This window comes from Strix uralensis, chromosome 1 (genome assembly GCF_047716275.1).
Source record: "Strix uralensis isolate ZFMK-TIS-50842 chromosome 1, bStrUra1, whole genome shotgun sequence".
In the NCBI taxonomy this organism is placed as follows: domain Eukaryota; kingdom Metazoa; phylum Chordata; class Aves; order Strigiformes; family Strigidae; genus Strix; species Strix uralensis.
The window spans coordinates 64,001,833-64,020,460 of NC_133972.1; the positions used below are offsets into that span (position 1 = coordinate 64,001,833).

General features: G+C 37.7%; 1 protein-coding gene across 14 annotated transcripts in view; it reads left to right on the top strand.

Moving 5' to 3' along the window:
• KMT2C (lysine methyltransferase 2C) overlaps nt 1–18,628 on the top strand; it is a 200,517-nt gene that overhangs the window by 89,536 nt on the left and 92,353 nt on the right. For all 14 annotated transcript variants that reach the window (XM_074868992.1, XM_074869002.1, XM_074868983.1 and 11 more), the window contains 2 exons: nt 16,621–16,783; nt 17,462–17,633. In XM_074868992.1, coding sequence (XP_074725093.1) covers nt 16,621–16,783; nt 17,462–17,633 — 335 coding nt within the window. The remainder of the gene's footprint in view (nt 1–16,620; nt 16,784–17,461; nt 17,634–18,628) is intronic.

Genomic DNA, 18,628 nt, shown 5'->3' on the forward strand with positions numbered 1-18,628 from the left:
AACGTGTTGATTCTATTTACAAGAGGAAGGCAGGCATTAATTTATGAACCACAGTTTGGAGGAGCATTTGTCTTCTCAGATGAAGCAGAAGAAAATATATACATTTTTCAACTAATTTTTTGGAGCGAGAGATTTTTCTTTTGATTTGCTTGTCCCGAGTCTTCTGTGAAATAACAGCTGTGCTTGTATCCCTACCTTTTTGTTTCAAAGTATATGAAAAAAAAAAACAACGCTGAATTTGTCTGCACAGCAAGTAGTATTGTCGGTGCATGTTATAACTCACTGATGAGAGGGAAACTGTGTCTTGTTCCTTCTTTGGTCCATAAGAAGCGCTAGAGCTTAACCCCTGGCAGCTGTTGCAAAGGGACAATGAGTAGTGCATGTATTCTAATATATATGGTTTAGGTTTAAGTAATAAACTTTATTCAGAGCAAGAGAGGACTTTTCATAAACGATCAGTTTTTTCCGGTGCGTTGAATACAGTTTCTCTGACTTTGTTGCCCAGTTCCCTCTGCACTTTTGCAGACCTGAACAGAAGCACAATGTCATTTCTGGCAGGCGAATCTACATAAATGATCTTACCCATAGTAACTGCATTTGTGGAACAGAGTAGCAAATGAGGAGGGAAAACACTTGGGTTACTTAGGCAGCACAAGATGTCTTTCCTTAAGACGGTTCATATGGCTTCATGTAAAAGAAGGCATCTGATTTTTCAGCCTCACCTATTCCTGTTTCTCTCCCACTGCAGTGGTGCTGTTGGTTTCCTGCTGTGGTGCCAGGAGGCTGTTCTGTGGGAGCTTGCCCTGCGAGCGCTCCCTTGGCACTGAAGTCGGAAAGCAGAGTCAGCCTTAAAGTTTTCAGTCTGTGTTTTTTTTTCAAGATGAATGCTTTGAAAAATGCACCTTTCTTGAACTGTAGATGTTGAATAGGTGGGTACTAGAATCAGGAGAGAGAGATTGTTGCTACAAAGACATTTCTGAGAGGGTTTTGATGCTGAATAGACGATAGGCATTGCAGATGCGAAGGGCAGTCTGTGAGGTGTAGGAAGCAGACAGAATGGACTAGGGGCACAGAGAGAGACTGAGAGAGAAGCAGCAATAGCCCAGAAATGAAAGCCGAAAAGCCTAGCTGAGAAACATGAAAGGGCCTATGTTCCTGAAGGAATTTCCAGTGCATGTTTCTTTTATTCAGTAACATTCACTGAAATAATTTACTGAAAGCTCTGAAGTGAAATTGTTTAGTGTGTGTTCCAAACTGGTGAACTGTGTTTCACAAAGACCTTTTCTTCCTTTTTGCATGACTTGAGTAGAAAACACTTTTTTCATAATACACCCAAAGAAATTCTCTATATTTTTTTTTCTCTTTTTTTTTCCCCCTGGGTGTCTTTCCTAAATGTTACTCTAAGCATTAAGGCAGTGGCATACTAGTTCATGTTGAGGTGTCACTCTGTTGCTGGGCATTTCATGTCAAGATTCTATAATCTGTCTGTACCAAGCTATTTTTGGAACTTAGGTGTTAAAAACAGGGAGAACCTGATCTCTGAAGAGTGAAGAAAGCCCACTAAAGGAAAATCACATTGTCTCTTAAATCAAGATTGTACCTTCTTCCTCAGCTAGTGCTTCAGTTTGCTGGTGGTACTGACCCGGTTTGGTGATTCATTGTAGAACATAAGAATATAGATATTTGGGCTCTCCCTTTCTCCTGTCTTTCTATGCTCAGCAGCAGTAGCATAGTCCTTCAAGGTCTACAAAAGAAAGAAAATGACAATACACCCAAATTTTAAACGTGGACCAAGGAAATAACAAAATGTTCTTTTAAAGATCTATGAAAATGTTTACAAATTTATTGAAATTATTATCCTATTAATATTTTCAGCAGATAAGCAGACTGGAGCTCTATCTATATTAAAAAAGGCAGGAAACCGTACCCATCTCTTAACAAGCATGCTAACAGTAAGCCCATAGAAACTTACACAGGAGGCATAGAAGTACCACCCATGTCCTCACTTTTGTAGGTATGTGAATGCAACCCTCATTTTCCTACCTTACTACCACCTCACTCATGGCTGCTTCTTATTTGAATATTTTATATTTAGTCTTTTTTCATAGCCAGTGTGGATCAATCTGACGGGTTTTTTTTTTAATGTTAGTGCTTTAAGGGTCTAATTTTGCCTTTGTGTGATGGTTACATTTATGAAAAAAGACTAATCAGTCTTTTGTAGTTAATATTGGTTAGTTGTAGTCAAGGATGGGTCCTTGTTATGCTTTGAGCCTTGTATAAATAAAAAGGCATCTTCCTTGCCTTCAGCAGCTTGCTGTTTAATAGACAGCGCATGAATAAAAGGGAAAAAATACCCCTGTGGGGCAAGTTGTAGGTGTATTTGCTGAACTGTAGCATTGCTTAGTGTTAGACAATTGACTCTAATTCTGGTTTCATAGCAGTTTCCCTTTTAAATAGTATTTTATTTAAGCATGTCCTTTAAATTTTTCATGGATGTGGTTCACGTGCCTTTTTCTGAACAAGAACTTTAAAGTTCAGACTTCTTAATGAAATTAGAGTTATAAAGTGGTTTTGATTATTCCAATCAAAAGAGTTTGAGTAATATTTTCCTGCTAATATAAATTATATTATGGGTTTTTACACATCCTAAAAAAAAAAAATCATACGAACATATTTTAATTTAAAACTCAGGATTACTCATAATAGTCTGTTGGCATCAGTTTGCTTTTAAGCAGTAGCCTAAAAACTACTTCTGAGATTAGTGTGCTCAGCAGCTTGCAAAATCAAACCATTAGCAAAAAATAGTTTTTAACTCCCTAAAGATTTTGTTATTGACTTCCATTAGTGTAAGTTCTGTCCCAGAGTTGCAGATTGAGCATAAATATTGCAGGCATCAGTATGAAGTAGTGCCATTAATGCAGGTGTCCTTGAGTGTTTTTTTTAATAACATGGAACAAATCATGCATGACAGAGACATCTTATGAATCTTCACAAATGTAGACCAACTGCCCTTCATGTGCGAGTGCATAACACTCAGCGATAAATACAGACGTTACTTGCATTAAAGCTATTTTTTCTAATGATCTAAGCTGCTACTGATAGTCATCTTTTTACGTGAAAGGATTAATATTGTTTATTTTCATTTATAATTGTCCTCTCCATTCTGCACATCTGACCTGGAAATAAAAAGTAGGCAAACAGTGGTAGGTCTGCTGCCAGTAATGAACTTGAAGGTGTTCCATGAATCATAGTTGTGATTAATACTAAGAATTGTATTTAATAATGTTAATTGAAGAACTGATGAAGTGGCATGTTCTCAAATCAGCACTTCCCATAAGCTTTTTTAGTAGTGTAGTTTTTCTTCAGTGATATTAATGTATTCCTTCAAAGGTGTCGTATTCCTCTTCAGTACATTGGGGGTGGGGGAAGTAGCTGTTATGAAATAAATAAATATTTGCTTCCTGGAATACATAACATTGGTAAAACAACTTGATACACCCTAAATATATTGCAGTGACATGGTCTCACTTCAGGTACAATGAAGATACGTGTATTCAGTCTGCAATCTAGACAATTTTTTTTTTTTTTTTTTATGAAACTGCAGGTATTTTCACATCTAGCCTTCTCACTTCCCATTTTTAATTCATAAAATAATAGTTCCTTCTGTTTAAAAAAAAATCTTCCCTCAATCTGCTTCTGTATGAAATTGCCTTGCAAAGAACTGGTAAGAGTGGCAGATTCTGCAGAGTAAATAGTGAATCTGGATCTAAATGAATGGCTGTCAAATATCCAAGCAAATACTGGTATTTTTTTTCCTTTCAATTACTGCAGGTTGTTATGGCAATATTAGGTGTTATTTCCATCGTATTTCCAGGGACATATGTTGACAAATCATAAACCTTTAAAAATTAATATAGACTTTTAGAGAAATAATACAAGAAGACCGTTCAGTTGATATCATCATTGTTTGAGCTTTGTGAGGAAAATGCTCATTTTCCGAAATGTAAATGGATTTGATACGTTGAATAGGTAAGAGTTTCAGAATTTCCAAATGTTGTAGCAGGTGAGGTTTTTTTAATGAGAGTAACTTGAAATAGATGGCGAATTGTTGGGAAGACTGTTACCATTACGCATCCATCATATCAGAATGTGCCTTTGGCACCTCCAGAATGTTTGCTTTCTGTCAGATGTAAAATATTGTGATGGATCAATCCCCCAGTAAAGGTCGGACCTGGCAGCAATGCTCACTCATCTGAGAAACTAAAAGGTCAGAATAGTCAAGAGTCTGGTAAGACTAGAAGCTGAGCATCACAGTAACGTATGGTTGTACTTCCGCTCTTAATTTTATGTGAGCCTGTTGTGTTTGGTACTTCTGGAAGTTCATTTCTGTAGGTGAGCACACTGTTTGGTGTTTTTCAGCCTTCACTGAACTCCTTAAATTGAAATAAATCCATTTTGTGGTAAGTCATCTCTTGCCTTATGGGTGTTTTTAGTAAAATATTCATCCTAGTACTGTGACAGCATTGTTATCTTAACACTATCACAGAATTAGGATGATCATCTGATGCTAAGATTTCCATGCCATCAAATTGGTTTTAGAAATCAGTGATTGAATCTTGATTGTTTTAACCATCTGAACAGTCTCTCTAATACCACTGGACTGCTCGCACGAATTAGCTGAGCAGCCTGTGTCTCTTGAAGAGTTTATTTGTAGATGGTTATGATAATTAAGCCTAGGAACCAGAGTGAAGTAGACTTTCCACTGTGTTAGCGTGTGGACAGTCTGTCTTTAGGACTTGTAACCTTGCTGTGGCCTTACAGCCTGGTCTTTGTGGAGCAGCAGGAAAATGTGCTGCCCAGAGTGTAACGCAGAATCTAAAATACAACTCTCAGAATCTCAGGCTGGCTCCTGCTCTTTCTCCAGGCCCATGTCGTGTTGACCCAGATTACTTCCCTTTCACTAGTTCTGATGTATTATTCATGTTATTTCAATGTGGTTTTACTTTTGATGAAGGAATGGGTTTTTACTGTAAACGTGGTGAGAAAAAGCTTTTAGGACATTATTCTAGTCCTAGTTTAGCTGTAACCAGATAAGAATAAAAATACTGAAACCTCCTTGGCCTGTCATTAGAGATTAAGGAAAAGCATTATGAAGAAGTACGACTGTGCTTTGTTTGACTATATGCTACATATGAAACAGAAGCTTCATCTAATTGTTTGTGCCTTACTCCTTCAGAGTGTAAGAAGCCTGCTACACACAGCAACATTAAAAACCACACAGAATCTTGTAGTGGAGAAAAGGAATTTTTAATGTAAAAGAGACCAGGTGGGAATTGGTGCTGGAACAGGAGTAAATATGTACACTTACTAAGGGAATCTGTGACATATAAAGCATAACAGTATTTCCTGGCAGTTTTTTCCATTCAATGGCACTAATATCTCTATAATTAAGAGCAATGGAAGTATTTAGAGGAAAACTGTATACTGTTACAACCCATTTTTTTTTTAATTGAACAGCTGTAATTTCTACCAATGGAACAAACTATATTATAAGAAAATGATTATTAGTTTAAAATGCAAAGTTAAATGAATGCAAAATTAACAAACAGATGGTGAAGAATTATTGTGTTTTATTTTACTCCTGGGTAAAAGGGCTCATGCATGATTGTAAAAATGTCATCACACTTCGTAAACCTGAAAGCAAACAGAATTTGCAGTTGTGCACATCTGTTTTGGGACACTGCTAAAGGGTTAGAAGAATCAATGTTGTTTTCAAATAAGGGTATTCATCAAAAGGATATAATTTACTTAACAGTTATGGCTTCTGCTAAGCATCAGACTTAATGTTCTGTGGAATTCATTACAAAATTTGGCAGCTTTTTTCTTCACAAGCTACTGAGGCAGCATGCTGCAAAACTAAACAAACAGCCCCTTCTTATCCTTCCCTCCCGGAGCCCCAGAACAACAGTTGAATTACCTGCTAAATGTTTGACCAGTAATTTCAGGATTTTAAATTCTAGGTCAGGATGTGTCGCACTTCACGATGCTTGCCCAAGCAATGTCAGTGATGGAATAGGATGAAGTGACAAGCAGCTTATTTATTTCAGTAGCTAGTGAATTTAAGAAAGGGTTATGTAATGTTTGGGGATACCATGTTTTGGGACGAGGAATGGAAGAAATACGTGTGACTAATTTAGTCAAATTGAAAAAAAAGCCTAAAAGCCCTAGCCAGATAAAACATGTGAAGCTTTTATTAGAAAAGAAATTATATTAATGTTTCAAGATGGTAGTTTCAAAGTATGCCATCTAATTGCTTTATTTGAGCTCAATTTACAAAAATTAGTGAACTGAAGATGTAGGATTTTGTTTACGATGACTCTGTGCCATTTGGAGAGCGCAATTTAGGAACAGCCAAGGAAATAGGAATTATGAACAATAAGGTACTGATTGCAGTCAGTGGGGAAGGAATACTAAGGAGGTGCTCACTAATGAGGAAGGTATTAAGGGCAGGAAATTCTTGTATTTTTTTATGTCTGTACATAATCCAGAGTTCCTTGTCACCCCATCCCTGCTATTACCTTGTAAATTAGGTGTATCATTGAGTATATATAGTGACTCTTGCTGACATTAACTTTCTGTTAAACGGAGTTAATGTATCTGCAAAATCTTTGTTAAAAGAACGCATTATCAAGACTATAGAATCAAACACAAAGTTAGGACATGCCAGAAGACAGGTTGTCTGCACACAATTAATATCCTTTGCACACGCCTTTTTGCGTATGCCTGATTATGCAGTCTTTAATTGTATGATCACATGCAGATCAGCTAGTGCCTAGTTCAATCTATAGGATGGACATTGCTGTCTTAGTAAAAACCTCTTCAGTATTACATTTACACATTGTTGTTCAATGTGTAGGTATGTAGACTAGACAGATACTGCTGAAAGGAAAGAATTACTCATTTTCACATAAGTTTTTCTATGATTTTTCTATAATAAACATGGGAATAACTTGTCTATAAATTTTTCCAAATAGCAGGTTTATGTGGCATTTTTATGCATCTTAGGCTCCATTTTCCCCAAGAGAAGTTGAATTTTTTTCCTTTTTTAAACTTTAGAATATCTGCTAATTTGAATGCCAAATTGAAAGCGTTTCAAAAATACTCAGACTTACTTAAAAAGTTGCACTGATATTGCAGTTCTTTCTTCACTCTGTTGGAGTTGTGAGTGCACAATCTATGTAGAAATCAAGGCTGTATTTTTAGGGGAGAAAAAAACCCCAAGCTTTTAAGAGTAAGGTTAAGGACTAAAAAAACTTCAGAAAAAATTTACTTCGTGTCCAATATCATAAAGGAGCTCTATGAAGGAAATGAAACTAGAACTGTTTTGCAGGTCATCATTCAGTTGCCATAACTAAGTAGGTTTTTTTCTCCCACAAGCAATTCACAACTTTTTTCAATACATACTTTTTTCCCCTCTACAAATTAAGCATGGTCCTAGAAGTAACAGATTTCTTTAATGCAGATAACTCTTTTTAAGAGGTCTGTTTTATGCACTAAATCTATCTTTGATCTTCAATCCTTTTTGTGTTTTAATGTACATACATAGTTACAGTTGTGTGTATGTGTGTCCATTCCTTTATCTTTGTCTCTGTGTTATGTGTGTTGCCTTGCAATTGTCTGACTATATAATTTCCTTGCATCAAGGAAAAAAAGGAAAAGGCAGACCTTCCAAACTGCAGATTTAAAACCTTTATGGCTACATACAAACCTCTTGCTATTTGAGCTGCCTAAGTGGTAGTGATATAGCAAGGACTGTGTACTTTTCCTACTTATAGTCTTCATCCAATTTTAGTTGCCTCAGACTTCTGACTTTTTGTTCAAGTTGATTTTTTTTTTATCCACTTCCACTCTTCCTTGTTCTTCCTGCATTCCCTCTCCTTAACCTTTCTATTCCCCTTTCCCTAGGTTCCTTTTGAGATCTGTCCTTTCACCATTTTGTATGTCTTAGCACATCAGTTCCCTCAGCTCTTCATCCAATTTTAGTGCCCAGTTTTAGTTAATTGGCCCTCGTAGTGCCATCACTGCCCCTCCTCAGCTTCCAACTCTATCCATGGTTTCTCCTCCCAGTCTTATCAGACTTATTCACACAGTGTAGTTAGTCCCTTTTGTCTCTTTGACCCATATTTGTCCATCTGCCTGTGTACTGCATACTCTCATTCCCCACACGATTTAAGTGACAGTAATATCAAGAGCCTTAGGGATGTCTGCTTTCCATTCCAGTGGCTTATTGTGCTTAGGCTTAGAGTATTTATTACAGACTTCCTCTCTCTAATCCTTGTCAGACTGAAGCAATCTTTGCAGAAGGTACACGTAGTCTGATCAGTGCTAGAAATGGGAGAGGATCAGTCATGATCAGTAAGAGTAGATTCTTCTGTGATTTTTCACTGACAAACTTTTGGAAGTGTCTTACATTTAGAAAAATAGTTTTCTCAAGCTTGGTCACATCTGGATAGATCTGCAGGGTAAGGGCAAAAGTTGCATCCCCCACACTAAAATTCCTGCCAAATTGCAAGTCCAATTGTGAGTGACGTTGTTTTTAAGATGAGCAAAATGTTTTTCTTACTGACTTTTCTGTTCTCAGAAATGGCTGGAAAGTTTTGACTAAGTGTTCCAAAAGTATTTAAGAGGAATTAGGTTTGTGTTATGTGAAGCTTTAAGCCAACTTTTTATCGTTCAGAAAACTTACATGAATAGAATATAAAATTTATATGGAAGTCTTCGTAAGCAGTACCCATTCACATCCCTTCATTGATAGTGCCATGCTGACAAAACCTTTGGTGTGAACTTAGCTACGTTACCAACAGAGAATTTTTGTCAACATATTTTAGGCAGGCTTCAGCTCAGGACTGTCACCTAAATTTAGACCTTCCTGTGGATGTGTGTACCTGCGAGCTGTGTTTAAGTTCCAATTAGAGGCAAGGGAGATCTGACCGGTACCGTCAATGGAGCCTGAAAATGGACACCCACTGTTTGGTCAACTGAATTGCAATGAAGTAAATTCCATAAAATGACTAAGTCTCTATTAAGTGTAATGGGAGCTTAAACACTTGTCTCATGTATAAACCCAAAATCTAGAGCCTGAAATTTAGATGTCCCCATCTCAGGCCTTGTTTGGAAGCACAGTGAGACTGTATCAGCAGTAAATTCTCTTTTCACTGGGTTTCTGCTAAATGGCTTTGCAAATGTAATTATGGCAGCATAGCTGTAGCTATGGAGTTTCTGTAGCATAGACATAACCTATAGAATGCTTAAGCCACTTCAGAATGCTTATATGTGATTTAAGAACCTAGGAGCTGTGCTGGATTAGACAGAAAGTTGATTTCATCCCAGTATCTTCCGCAGTGACCAGTAACAGATGCCTAGAGAAGATCATTAAACAACAAGCATGTAGCAATGTTTCCCCCAATTATTTTTTTCAAGCCTCCAACAATTTGTGGCTCAGACTGTGCTCTGCCAACAAAAAGAAATGTCTACACATACTTCTTAAGACCTTCCAAGCATGAATCAAATGTAACTGGCACAATAGTCTGTTTTCTGAGCCTGCCAAAAAGCAGTCTTAAACCAAAGCTGATGATTTCTGTTCTTGCCTTGTTTGTCCTGAAGTTTCTGATGTTGAAGCCTAATAATCACAATTTAAATTACATTAAACATTATTGACCTTTTCATTGTTGACATGCTAGCTAAACAAGAGGCTCGTGTGTGCCCTTCTGTCACGGTGGGTATTAGAATGAGAATTAAGGGAATAGTTGGTTGTTAGCTGTGGGAAGGCTTGGACTCAGTCAAAACTTTTACATTATCCTAAATCTTGTAGAAAGTGAGGAGGTGAATAAAGAAAAAGCTTTTCCTCATGAAAGTGTGAAAAAAGCAGCAAAGGCAGAGTCTGTGGAGGAAATCGTTATTCCACTAGCTTATATAATGATGAGGAGAATACAACTTCAAGGCACACAAACACTTCTGTGAAGCTTTGGAATAGACAGGTTTTGGGAACATTTCAGATGATATGGGGAAGGATTTGTACACCATAAGGTTTTCATGTTTTCCTCTAACTATTTCAGGTTTCAAATAAAAAATATTATCTCCCTTAGCAAACTTGCTTCTTACAGGTTATTAACCTATCACAACTATTATGAAAAACACCCCTGCAAAGCATGAATGCTTTATTGTCCCAATTTTTAGATGCCTTGATATCAAGACCATTTAATGTATTTGTTTATAAAGGTTAAAAAAAAGGAGGCAACTGGTGGGAAGGACGAACAAAGTAGTGACTTGGAGAGAGCCTGAAATCTCCACACTTAAAGGGACTTTTGCTTTCTACCTCGATTACATGTGTTGAGTCACTGATAGTGGTGTTAGTCATCATCATTTGTATCTTCTTGCCTTTGTTCCTTATTCCTCTATAGATAACTCAGCAGATTACAGACAGATGGAGTGTCTAGTCAAGAATTCTGCATTAGAAGACAGTCTTTCTCAGGCACGTGTTGAGCTTGGCCAAATTGCATCTCATCTGGTTGTCCATGGTTTTTCATATAGTTTTAGAAGCAAAACTTGCTAGTTTGTTTCTACAATTGTGATCTTTAACATTTTTTTTTTTTAAGCTTACTTCAAGTGTACTCAGAGCATGAAGCGGACACTGTAGTAAAGTTTTGATACATGGCTGTCTCTGTTAAGAAAATTGTAGTTGTAAATTACAGTTAGAAAACTGAATTTTAGTTTCTTCAATTTTAGTATGTGTTAGGATTGAGGAACTTCTGTTATTTTATAACTGGTCTCTGATTAACTTGCTTGTCATAAGTTTAAGTGATTTTTGCATTTGATACATAATTAATACAAAATTAAGAAATTAGGAGGTAATTTCCAGTACTCCTGGAAATGAGCGTTATTTAGTACCTTTTGTAATCAGTAGCTCATTGAAAGCCATTAATTCTTTTTAGGTGCCATCTTACTGCATTGTGCTCTTAAATGCTTTGTGGTACTTAAACCAGTCTATTTGACATTAGAGGTGCTAATGGTGTTTAGTGTCTTGTGTTGTTTAACCCTGGCCAGCAGCTGAGCATCACGCAGCAGTTTGCTCGCTCCTCCCCCCTTTCCAGTGGGATGGGGAGGAGAGTCAAAAAAAAAAAGGTTAAACGTGTGGGTTAAAAACAGTTTAATAACAAAAATAAAATAACAATACTGTTGTGTTTTACTTTTAACAATAAATAAAATACTAATACTAATAATTGTAATGAAAAGAAATTTAACAAAGAGAAATAAACCCCAAGAGAAGACAAGTGATACACAATGCAGTTGCTCACCACCCACTCACCGATGCCTGAGCAGTGATCCGCCCCTCCCAGCCAACTCCCCCCCCCCGGTTTCTGTACTGATCGTGACGTTCTGTGGTATGGAATATCCCGTTGGCTGGTTCTGGTCAGCTCTCCTGGCTGTGTCCCCTCCCAGCTTCTTGTGCACCTGCTCGCTGGCAGAGCATGGGAAACTGAAAACTCCTTAACTTCGGGTAAGCGCTACTTAGCAACAACTGAAACATCAGTGTGTTATCAGCATTACCCTCACACTAAATCCAAAACACAGCACTGTACCAGCTACTAGGAAGAAAATTAACTCTATCCCAGCTGAAACCAGGGCATGTTTATAAGCAGTATAAAGCTTTTTCTAGATGATGGAGTAATCAATGAAGATTATCAGAACTGCCAAAGAACGTATTTCATTAATCACTGTTTATACTAAAATTTCGTTGTGGTCTCATTAATGACAGGCTGTTAAGGTGCAGTTCTCCTTAGTTACAGGTTTGTATGATAGCAGTTTGCAGTAGTTAAACACTCTGAAATTTGTTCTTACAAACAATACATTAAATTGTTTAATTAAGGACAGATGGCTTGTGTGCATTTTTGGGTACACTACCATAAAATTAAAATTGCTTATTATCATAGGTTTTGTCAGCTGACCTTTTTAAAGCTAAATAAGTTCATAATCAGTGAAAACCTTTTGTCATTTTGCTTTAAAAACATTTTGCAGTACCTAATATTAACATCTAACTTTACTGCACTAATCAGGTCACAACTAAGTATTTATTCAAAATCCATATTTTAGCCTTTCTTTAATGTCTGCCTCCTAAGGGTTGTTACTTGTCCAATTGCTGAGACAGTAGTGCTGTAAAGTAATTCTAAGGGCATGGAGGGTGTACTCCCATATAACTAGAAAAGAGAGGAGGTGATTGATGAGGTTTTCCTATGTTTTCTGTTAATTCACTTAGTGCTTCCTCATTTGCTGTATTTGTGTAACAGTGTCATGTCTGATCCAATGGGATTAGTGAATAAAGGGAATTTTAACATGAAATTTGAAAGAGCGCATAGCTATTTGCTTTTAAAAATGAGATCCTTTTCTGTCTGTATGAAAAAGATCAAACGTAAAAGAAAAAGGTGAAAAAGACCAAGTAGAAGGAGGTGTGGACAGTTTTAAATAAATCATAAAAGGAAAACTAGGGAAAAAGGAAAACTAGGGAAAATGTGGGCTCTTTCTGGAAGGAAAAGGGAGACCTAGTTTCCTGCGATATGGAGAAGGCTGAGGTACTCAATGACTTTTTTGCCTCAGTCTTCACTGGCAAGTGCTCCAGCCAGACCACCCAAGACACAGAAGTCAAAGGCAGGGACTGGGAGAATGAAGAACATTCCTCCATAGAAGAAGATCAGGTTTGAGACTATCTAAGGAACCTGAAGGTGCACAAGTCCATGGGACCCGATGAGATGCATCTGCAGGTCCTGAGGCAGCTGGCAGATGAAGTGGGTAATCCACTGGCCATCATATTTGACAAGTCGTGGCAGTCTGGTGAAGTTCCCGCTGCCTGGAAAGGGGGAAACATAACCCCCATTTTTAAAAAGGGAAGAAAAGAAGACCCGGGGAACTACAGGCCAGTCAGTCTCACCTCTGTGCCTGGCAAGATCATGGAGTGAATCTTTCTGAAAGCTGTGCTGGGGCACGTGGGACATAAGGAGGTGACAGGTGACAGGCAACATGGCTTCAGTAAGGGCAAATCATGCCTGATGAATTTGGTGGCCTTCTATGATGGGGTTACAGTGCTGGTGGGTAAGGGAAGAGCAACTGACATCATCTGCCTGGACTTGTGCAAAGCATTTGCCACTGTCCCGCATGACATCCTTGTCTCTAAATTGGAGAGACATGGATTTGACAGATGGACCACTCGGTGGATAAGGAATTGGCTGGATGGTCGCACTCAAACTGTTGCGATCAACAGCTCGATGTCCAAGTGGAGAGCAGTGATGAGGGGCGTTTCTCAGGGGTCGGTGTTGGGACCGGCGCTGTTTAACATCTTTGTGGGTGATGTGGACAGTGGGATTGAGTTGAACCCTCAACGAGTTTGCCAATGACACCAAGCTGTGTGGACCAGAGCTTTCTTGCCATGGGCAAGTGCACTAGGAGCTTCCTGAAGGAAACAGTCGGTAACCAGTGAAGGACTTTGTGGGTAGGAAAATAGTCTGCTGACTCTGCTTTAGTGACATTTATTTTATTGAATGTACTATGAATAAGTAATGAACTATCTCTGTAGCTTTCTGACACCTTACAAAGTTTTCTCTGTAGAACAGGACTGTAAAATTATTTGATGCATGAACAAAACAGTGTTTGGCTTGCTTTGACAGCTTGCTATTTTCCTATACCTACCCTTTGAATACTTGGATTCATCTTCCACCCCTTTCACATAGCACCTTATTTTGTGCTCATGCTAATGAAACTGAGGACTCTGTACTGTCTCTGTCCTCATATAGTGTGGTAAAGACACTTGCATTTCACTGGCAATGTGATTTATTCCTTCCTTTCACCTTCTACTGTCCTGATGCCATATTTTAGCAATAGAGTAGTAATGTAGTATCTGTTACTGAGTTACAGAGCTTTGAATTTTTTAAAAAATTAATATACTTCACTGTTCATAACCTTACTTTCTTCATGACAGTTAGTTAGCCATAATAGCTGCATACTTGTTCTTCAGGGGTCATAGCATGTGGCCTGGTTTCAGAGAAGTGTTGGCTTCTGCTGCTGGAAAAGTGACTCTTCTCTTCAACAGCTGTTGCCAGAAAAATCCCTTTGGGCATTTGTTTCTTCAGACTGCTTTATCTCTCTTATAAATTCAGGAAATGTTGATATTCTGTGCTTTTTATTTGCTTCAGATGATATATACCACATTGTTTTTAAAGTGTGTGTTTTACTTAGCTGCCAAATGCTTTTCATTGCCAGTGCAGTTTAGCAGATGGGTTTGAAGGGTTCAATTAAATGTAATTTGGGCTTCCATTTTTCTTCCAACATCTTTACATGGTTCCTTAAATCAACATCAATATTTTTCAAGGCTTTGCAGTAATCCTGTAGTTTCTCATTTCTAATAATTTCATAATTTACTCATATAGCATTTGGGAAAAGATATAGTCTGATTTTACATTTGTTACATACCATAGTTGGTAGTTTTGAAAAACAGATGTGATGTTTAAAAATGCCATTTATATTACTATTTAACCCATTATTCCCAGCTTTTAGTAAATGCTGGATTCTTTGAGTGTTCTTTCATATTTTTCTTTCCTGATTTAAGGGTTAATTATGGGATCCAGCAAAGTGTTGAATACTTTCTTGAGGGACATGTTTTGGAACTTAGCTCCTCCCAGGTTCCCATTCCTACTGTTTCTTACCAAGTAATATGTTTGAAAAGTGTGTGGCCTGTAAGAGTTGGGCCTTAGTTAAAACTGGGGCCATCTCAATAGGCTATAGGAGTGTCAAGTACAGAGTAGTGTGGTGGGTTGTATGCTGTTTAATGTGCAGCTGCAGCTCATGAAGTTTGGAGGCTTTGGGCTATATTTTCATGATTTCATATCTAAGTTCAGGATTTACCTTTTACAGCATCCTCAATGAGTGTTTACCAAATATATTGTTTCCTAAAACAATTTTCTTGCATGACACTGGTTTTGTTGGCTGACCTTAAATGTAATTGCTACTGCTACCTTCTTGACCTGCTCCAGGAACCCTGTGTTATTGTTTGCTTACCTTGTCCCCCCTCCTCTCTGCGTTTCGGCTAGTAAAGTGATAGAATAGATCTTTTCTGTACTGTTAGTAGGTGTTAGGGACATGGGTAGAGGTGAGATGTCTTGCAGATCTGAAGACTAGACTAAGCATTGTAGCACAGAAACATGACAGTTGCTATCCTTAGTGACCTGCTCTAATTTCTGTGCCAAAGCATTTTATGTTTTTACACTGCAGTTGTGTTTAGCATAAACTAGTACTTTTTTCTTGTCCATGAGTTGTGGTGGTGCAGGCAGATACTTTTCTGAAGCTGTTAATTTCATCTGGTTTTAAGAAGATCAGAGTAGCTGTTAACACAGGCAGCTTTGGGATTTGTATTTTCGTATGGGCTGGTTTTGATATCTGTGGACTTGTAGTAGCACTATTTCATGCCTAATTTCATGCCAGGCTTTGAAACAGAAGAATTATGGTAATAAATATTGTCTATATTCTAAGAGTTAAGCAGATGCAGTATGTAACTTTTCTTTGATTTGGTTTATTCTTTTATTTGGTTCATATTTGGATGTTATTTGACACCTGAGCTAGTAATCAAAAATGCCAGTGTTAGTATTATATATTTATTATGAAAAACAAGTGTCCCCGAGCTCAGTTGTTGCTGTATGTTACATATGCCTTCCTGTGAGACACTGACCTGGTTTTTCTTTAGTTTACTCCAGACCTTACGGTGCTGTGCTCTAGCCTTAAAAAGTGTTGTTGCCTTGGTGAAAAAGTGCAAAAGCATGTTACAGTGCTTCAGGGACTGTAATGAATCCAAGAAAGAAAGAGGACTGATTAACTGAATCAGAAAGGTGTGGGTGATATTTTACAAGCAGACTGATGGAATCTATTCCCTCTTGGCTAGAGAACTGGAGTTATTGGTAGTTCTTTCTGAGAAATTATTTCTTTACAGATGTGACTATGGACTCTAATAATACCCATGCTTATTTATGACTTCTGGAAGTTTGATGGTGATATTTGTATGGCCTTGAAAGGAGAGATGAGAAGAAAGGGCTAGTTTATGAAATGCATTATCATCGCAGAGAGAATTGTATAATGTCAGTAAGATTTTCAGTAGAATGTGATATTTCATTTTCATTTGCATTTCTGATTACAGTGTCTACAGTTTGCCATTACAACTTACAGAGCTATGTCATTTTTAGTCATGCCCTATTGACAGCATAGCGTGGTCTGCCTTTATGACTCTTAAGTCTCCAAGCCTCTTTACTGAAGGCATAGCTCAAGTTTGATAGCATAGAAGAAAAATGCTTTTCTGTGACAAGAAGAATCTTGGTCATCAGAGTTCATTTAGAGTGGGTTTCATTAAACATTTTATGTTGGAATGATCTGGGAGTGCCACTGAAAGACCCAGTTCACTAGTTGCCTTCTCCTCAGTATTCACTCCCTTCGACTGGCCAAGGTGTTAAATGAGGCCGGGGAGTAGATCTGGCTGAAAAATTACAAGAATAATTAGTTTTTGAATGATTTATTATGTTTGTTTTTCAGCGATGTGCATATTGTAAGCACCTTGGAGCCACTATCAAATGCTGTGAAGAGAAATGTACCCAGATGTACCATTACCCCTGTGCTGCTGGAGCAGGCACATTTCAGGATTTCAGTAATTTGTCCCTCCTTTGTCCAGACCATATTGATCAGGCTCCTGAAAGATGTGAGTACACAGTATTCAAATGACTCAGTTAGTACCAGGTTTTATGAAAACTGCTCTGTGGTAGGATCAGCTTAAGAGTGCATTTGTTTAGACCTATTTTCCCAGTTCACGTACCCAACAATTCATGTATGTTCAGGTATGAGAAAGATTCAAGTTGGTACCCTCTGTTTTTAAAGACTGACAGTGGTGCACAGCAAGGTTAGTATTTCTTCTTTTTTTTTTAACGACAGAATGTGGAAGGGTTTTACTCATAAGGCTTGGCTGTGTCAGGTTTTAGTTCAAATCGATAGGCTTGCTTACTTGCCCTAACTCAAGTTAGAGCAACCATATTGCAAACACTTCAGCTAAATAATAGGTCTAGATCTATTAAGAGCTTTATTTTATACTTGTTCCAAAGAAGAGTTGGTCTTAAAGCTCTCAGTTTTATCTTGAGGAGACTAAAACTGTGTCTCTTGGTTAGACTTTATAAGGTTTAAAATGAATGTACTTTTGTTACGAGATTAGTTAAGTATATCAGAAAACCAAATTAAAGGAGTGGCTGTTAAGTATATTAATTACATAGGAATGATCAAGTTTGTATGCATAAGAACTACTAAGAAATTTCTTTGCTTCATTGGGTTCATTGAATTGTTCATAATTTTAAATTAAATAATAATTGAAAAAATTACTTCTTTGTAGCAAAGGAAGAAGCAAATTGTGCAGTGTGCGACAGCCCTGGAGACCTCTTAGATCAACTTTTTTGTACTACCTGTGGCCAGCACTACCATGGGATGTGCCTGGACATACAAGTTACACCTTTAAAAAGAGCAGGTTGGCAGTGTCCTGATTGCAAAGTGTGCCAGAACTGCAAGTAAGTGAGACTTTAAAGGACATGGAGCAGGATGGTGTGAGATTTATGTGCTGTGATTTTAAAAACATCTATTTTATTAACTGTTATTTTTTCCCAAAAGTGCAGATTATTCACCCAGGTATATCTATTACGATACTATATTAAGTAGCTGAACAAACCCTTGCGTTGGGAATTTTCTTCAGAGCTGAGCTGGAACTCCTGCGCATTATACCCCTGGAGTTACCATTATCTTGGCAGGTTCTGGAGAGCAGCAAAACCTTCTGACTTCTTCCTCACTTTGTACAGGAAGATTTTTCTCAAATTTACCAAATTAATAAATTGGCTTAATTTCCCGCCAGTCTGGGAACCTGTGCTCCTACTCAGCTGACATTTCAGCTGTGCGTGTACCATATGCTGGGTAGGTCCCCTGCATTAGGCCCTCTCTTCTATTTCGTAATATCCTTCAGAGGCAGTTAATGAGTCATTATGAAAACAAAAACGTGGCTTAGTTGAGCAAAGAAAAAAAGTGACATGAGTGACCATGATTGAATTTACACCAGACAAATACTGAGACAATGAAACATAATTGTTGCAATACCGTGAAGGTTCACTTAGAAAACTCTGGCAGCTTGTAGGTTTATGCTCATGTAACTTAATCTGATGGGCACTGCAGGGTTCTTTTGCTTGGTTCTTGGTTTTTTGGGGTTTTTTTTAAAGGGCTTACTACAAAAGAAATAAGAGTTTTGTTCAGCTTTAGTTAGATCAGCTGTGACAATATGAAGGAAAAAAGCCACCTCACTACTGCCACATGTACCTGATCAGTCAGTGCTTTGCTGTTTTCCAAGCAGAACACTTGGTATTTGCTAGCATTCAGATTCACCTGCTTTAAAGAAGATTATTCCCTGATGGCACAAAGCTCATAGCAAATGTCAGCAATGAAGTTACAATAATGAAGCACATTCTAAAAAGTATTCCTAAAAATGTTGTGCTGGATAATTACAGTATTTGCTAACAAA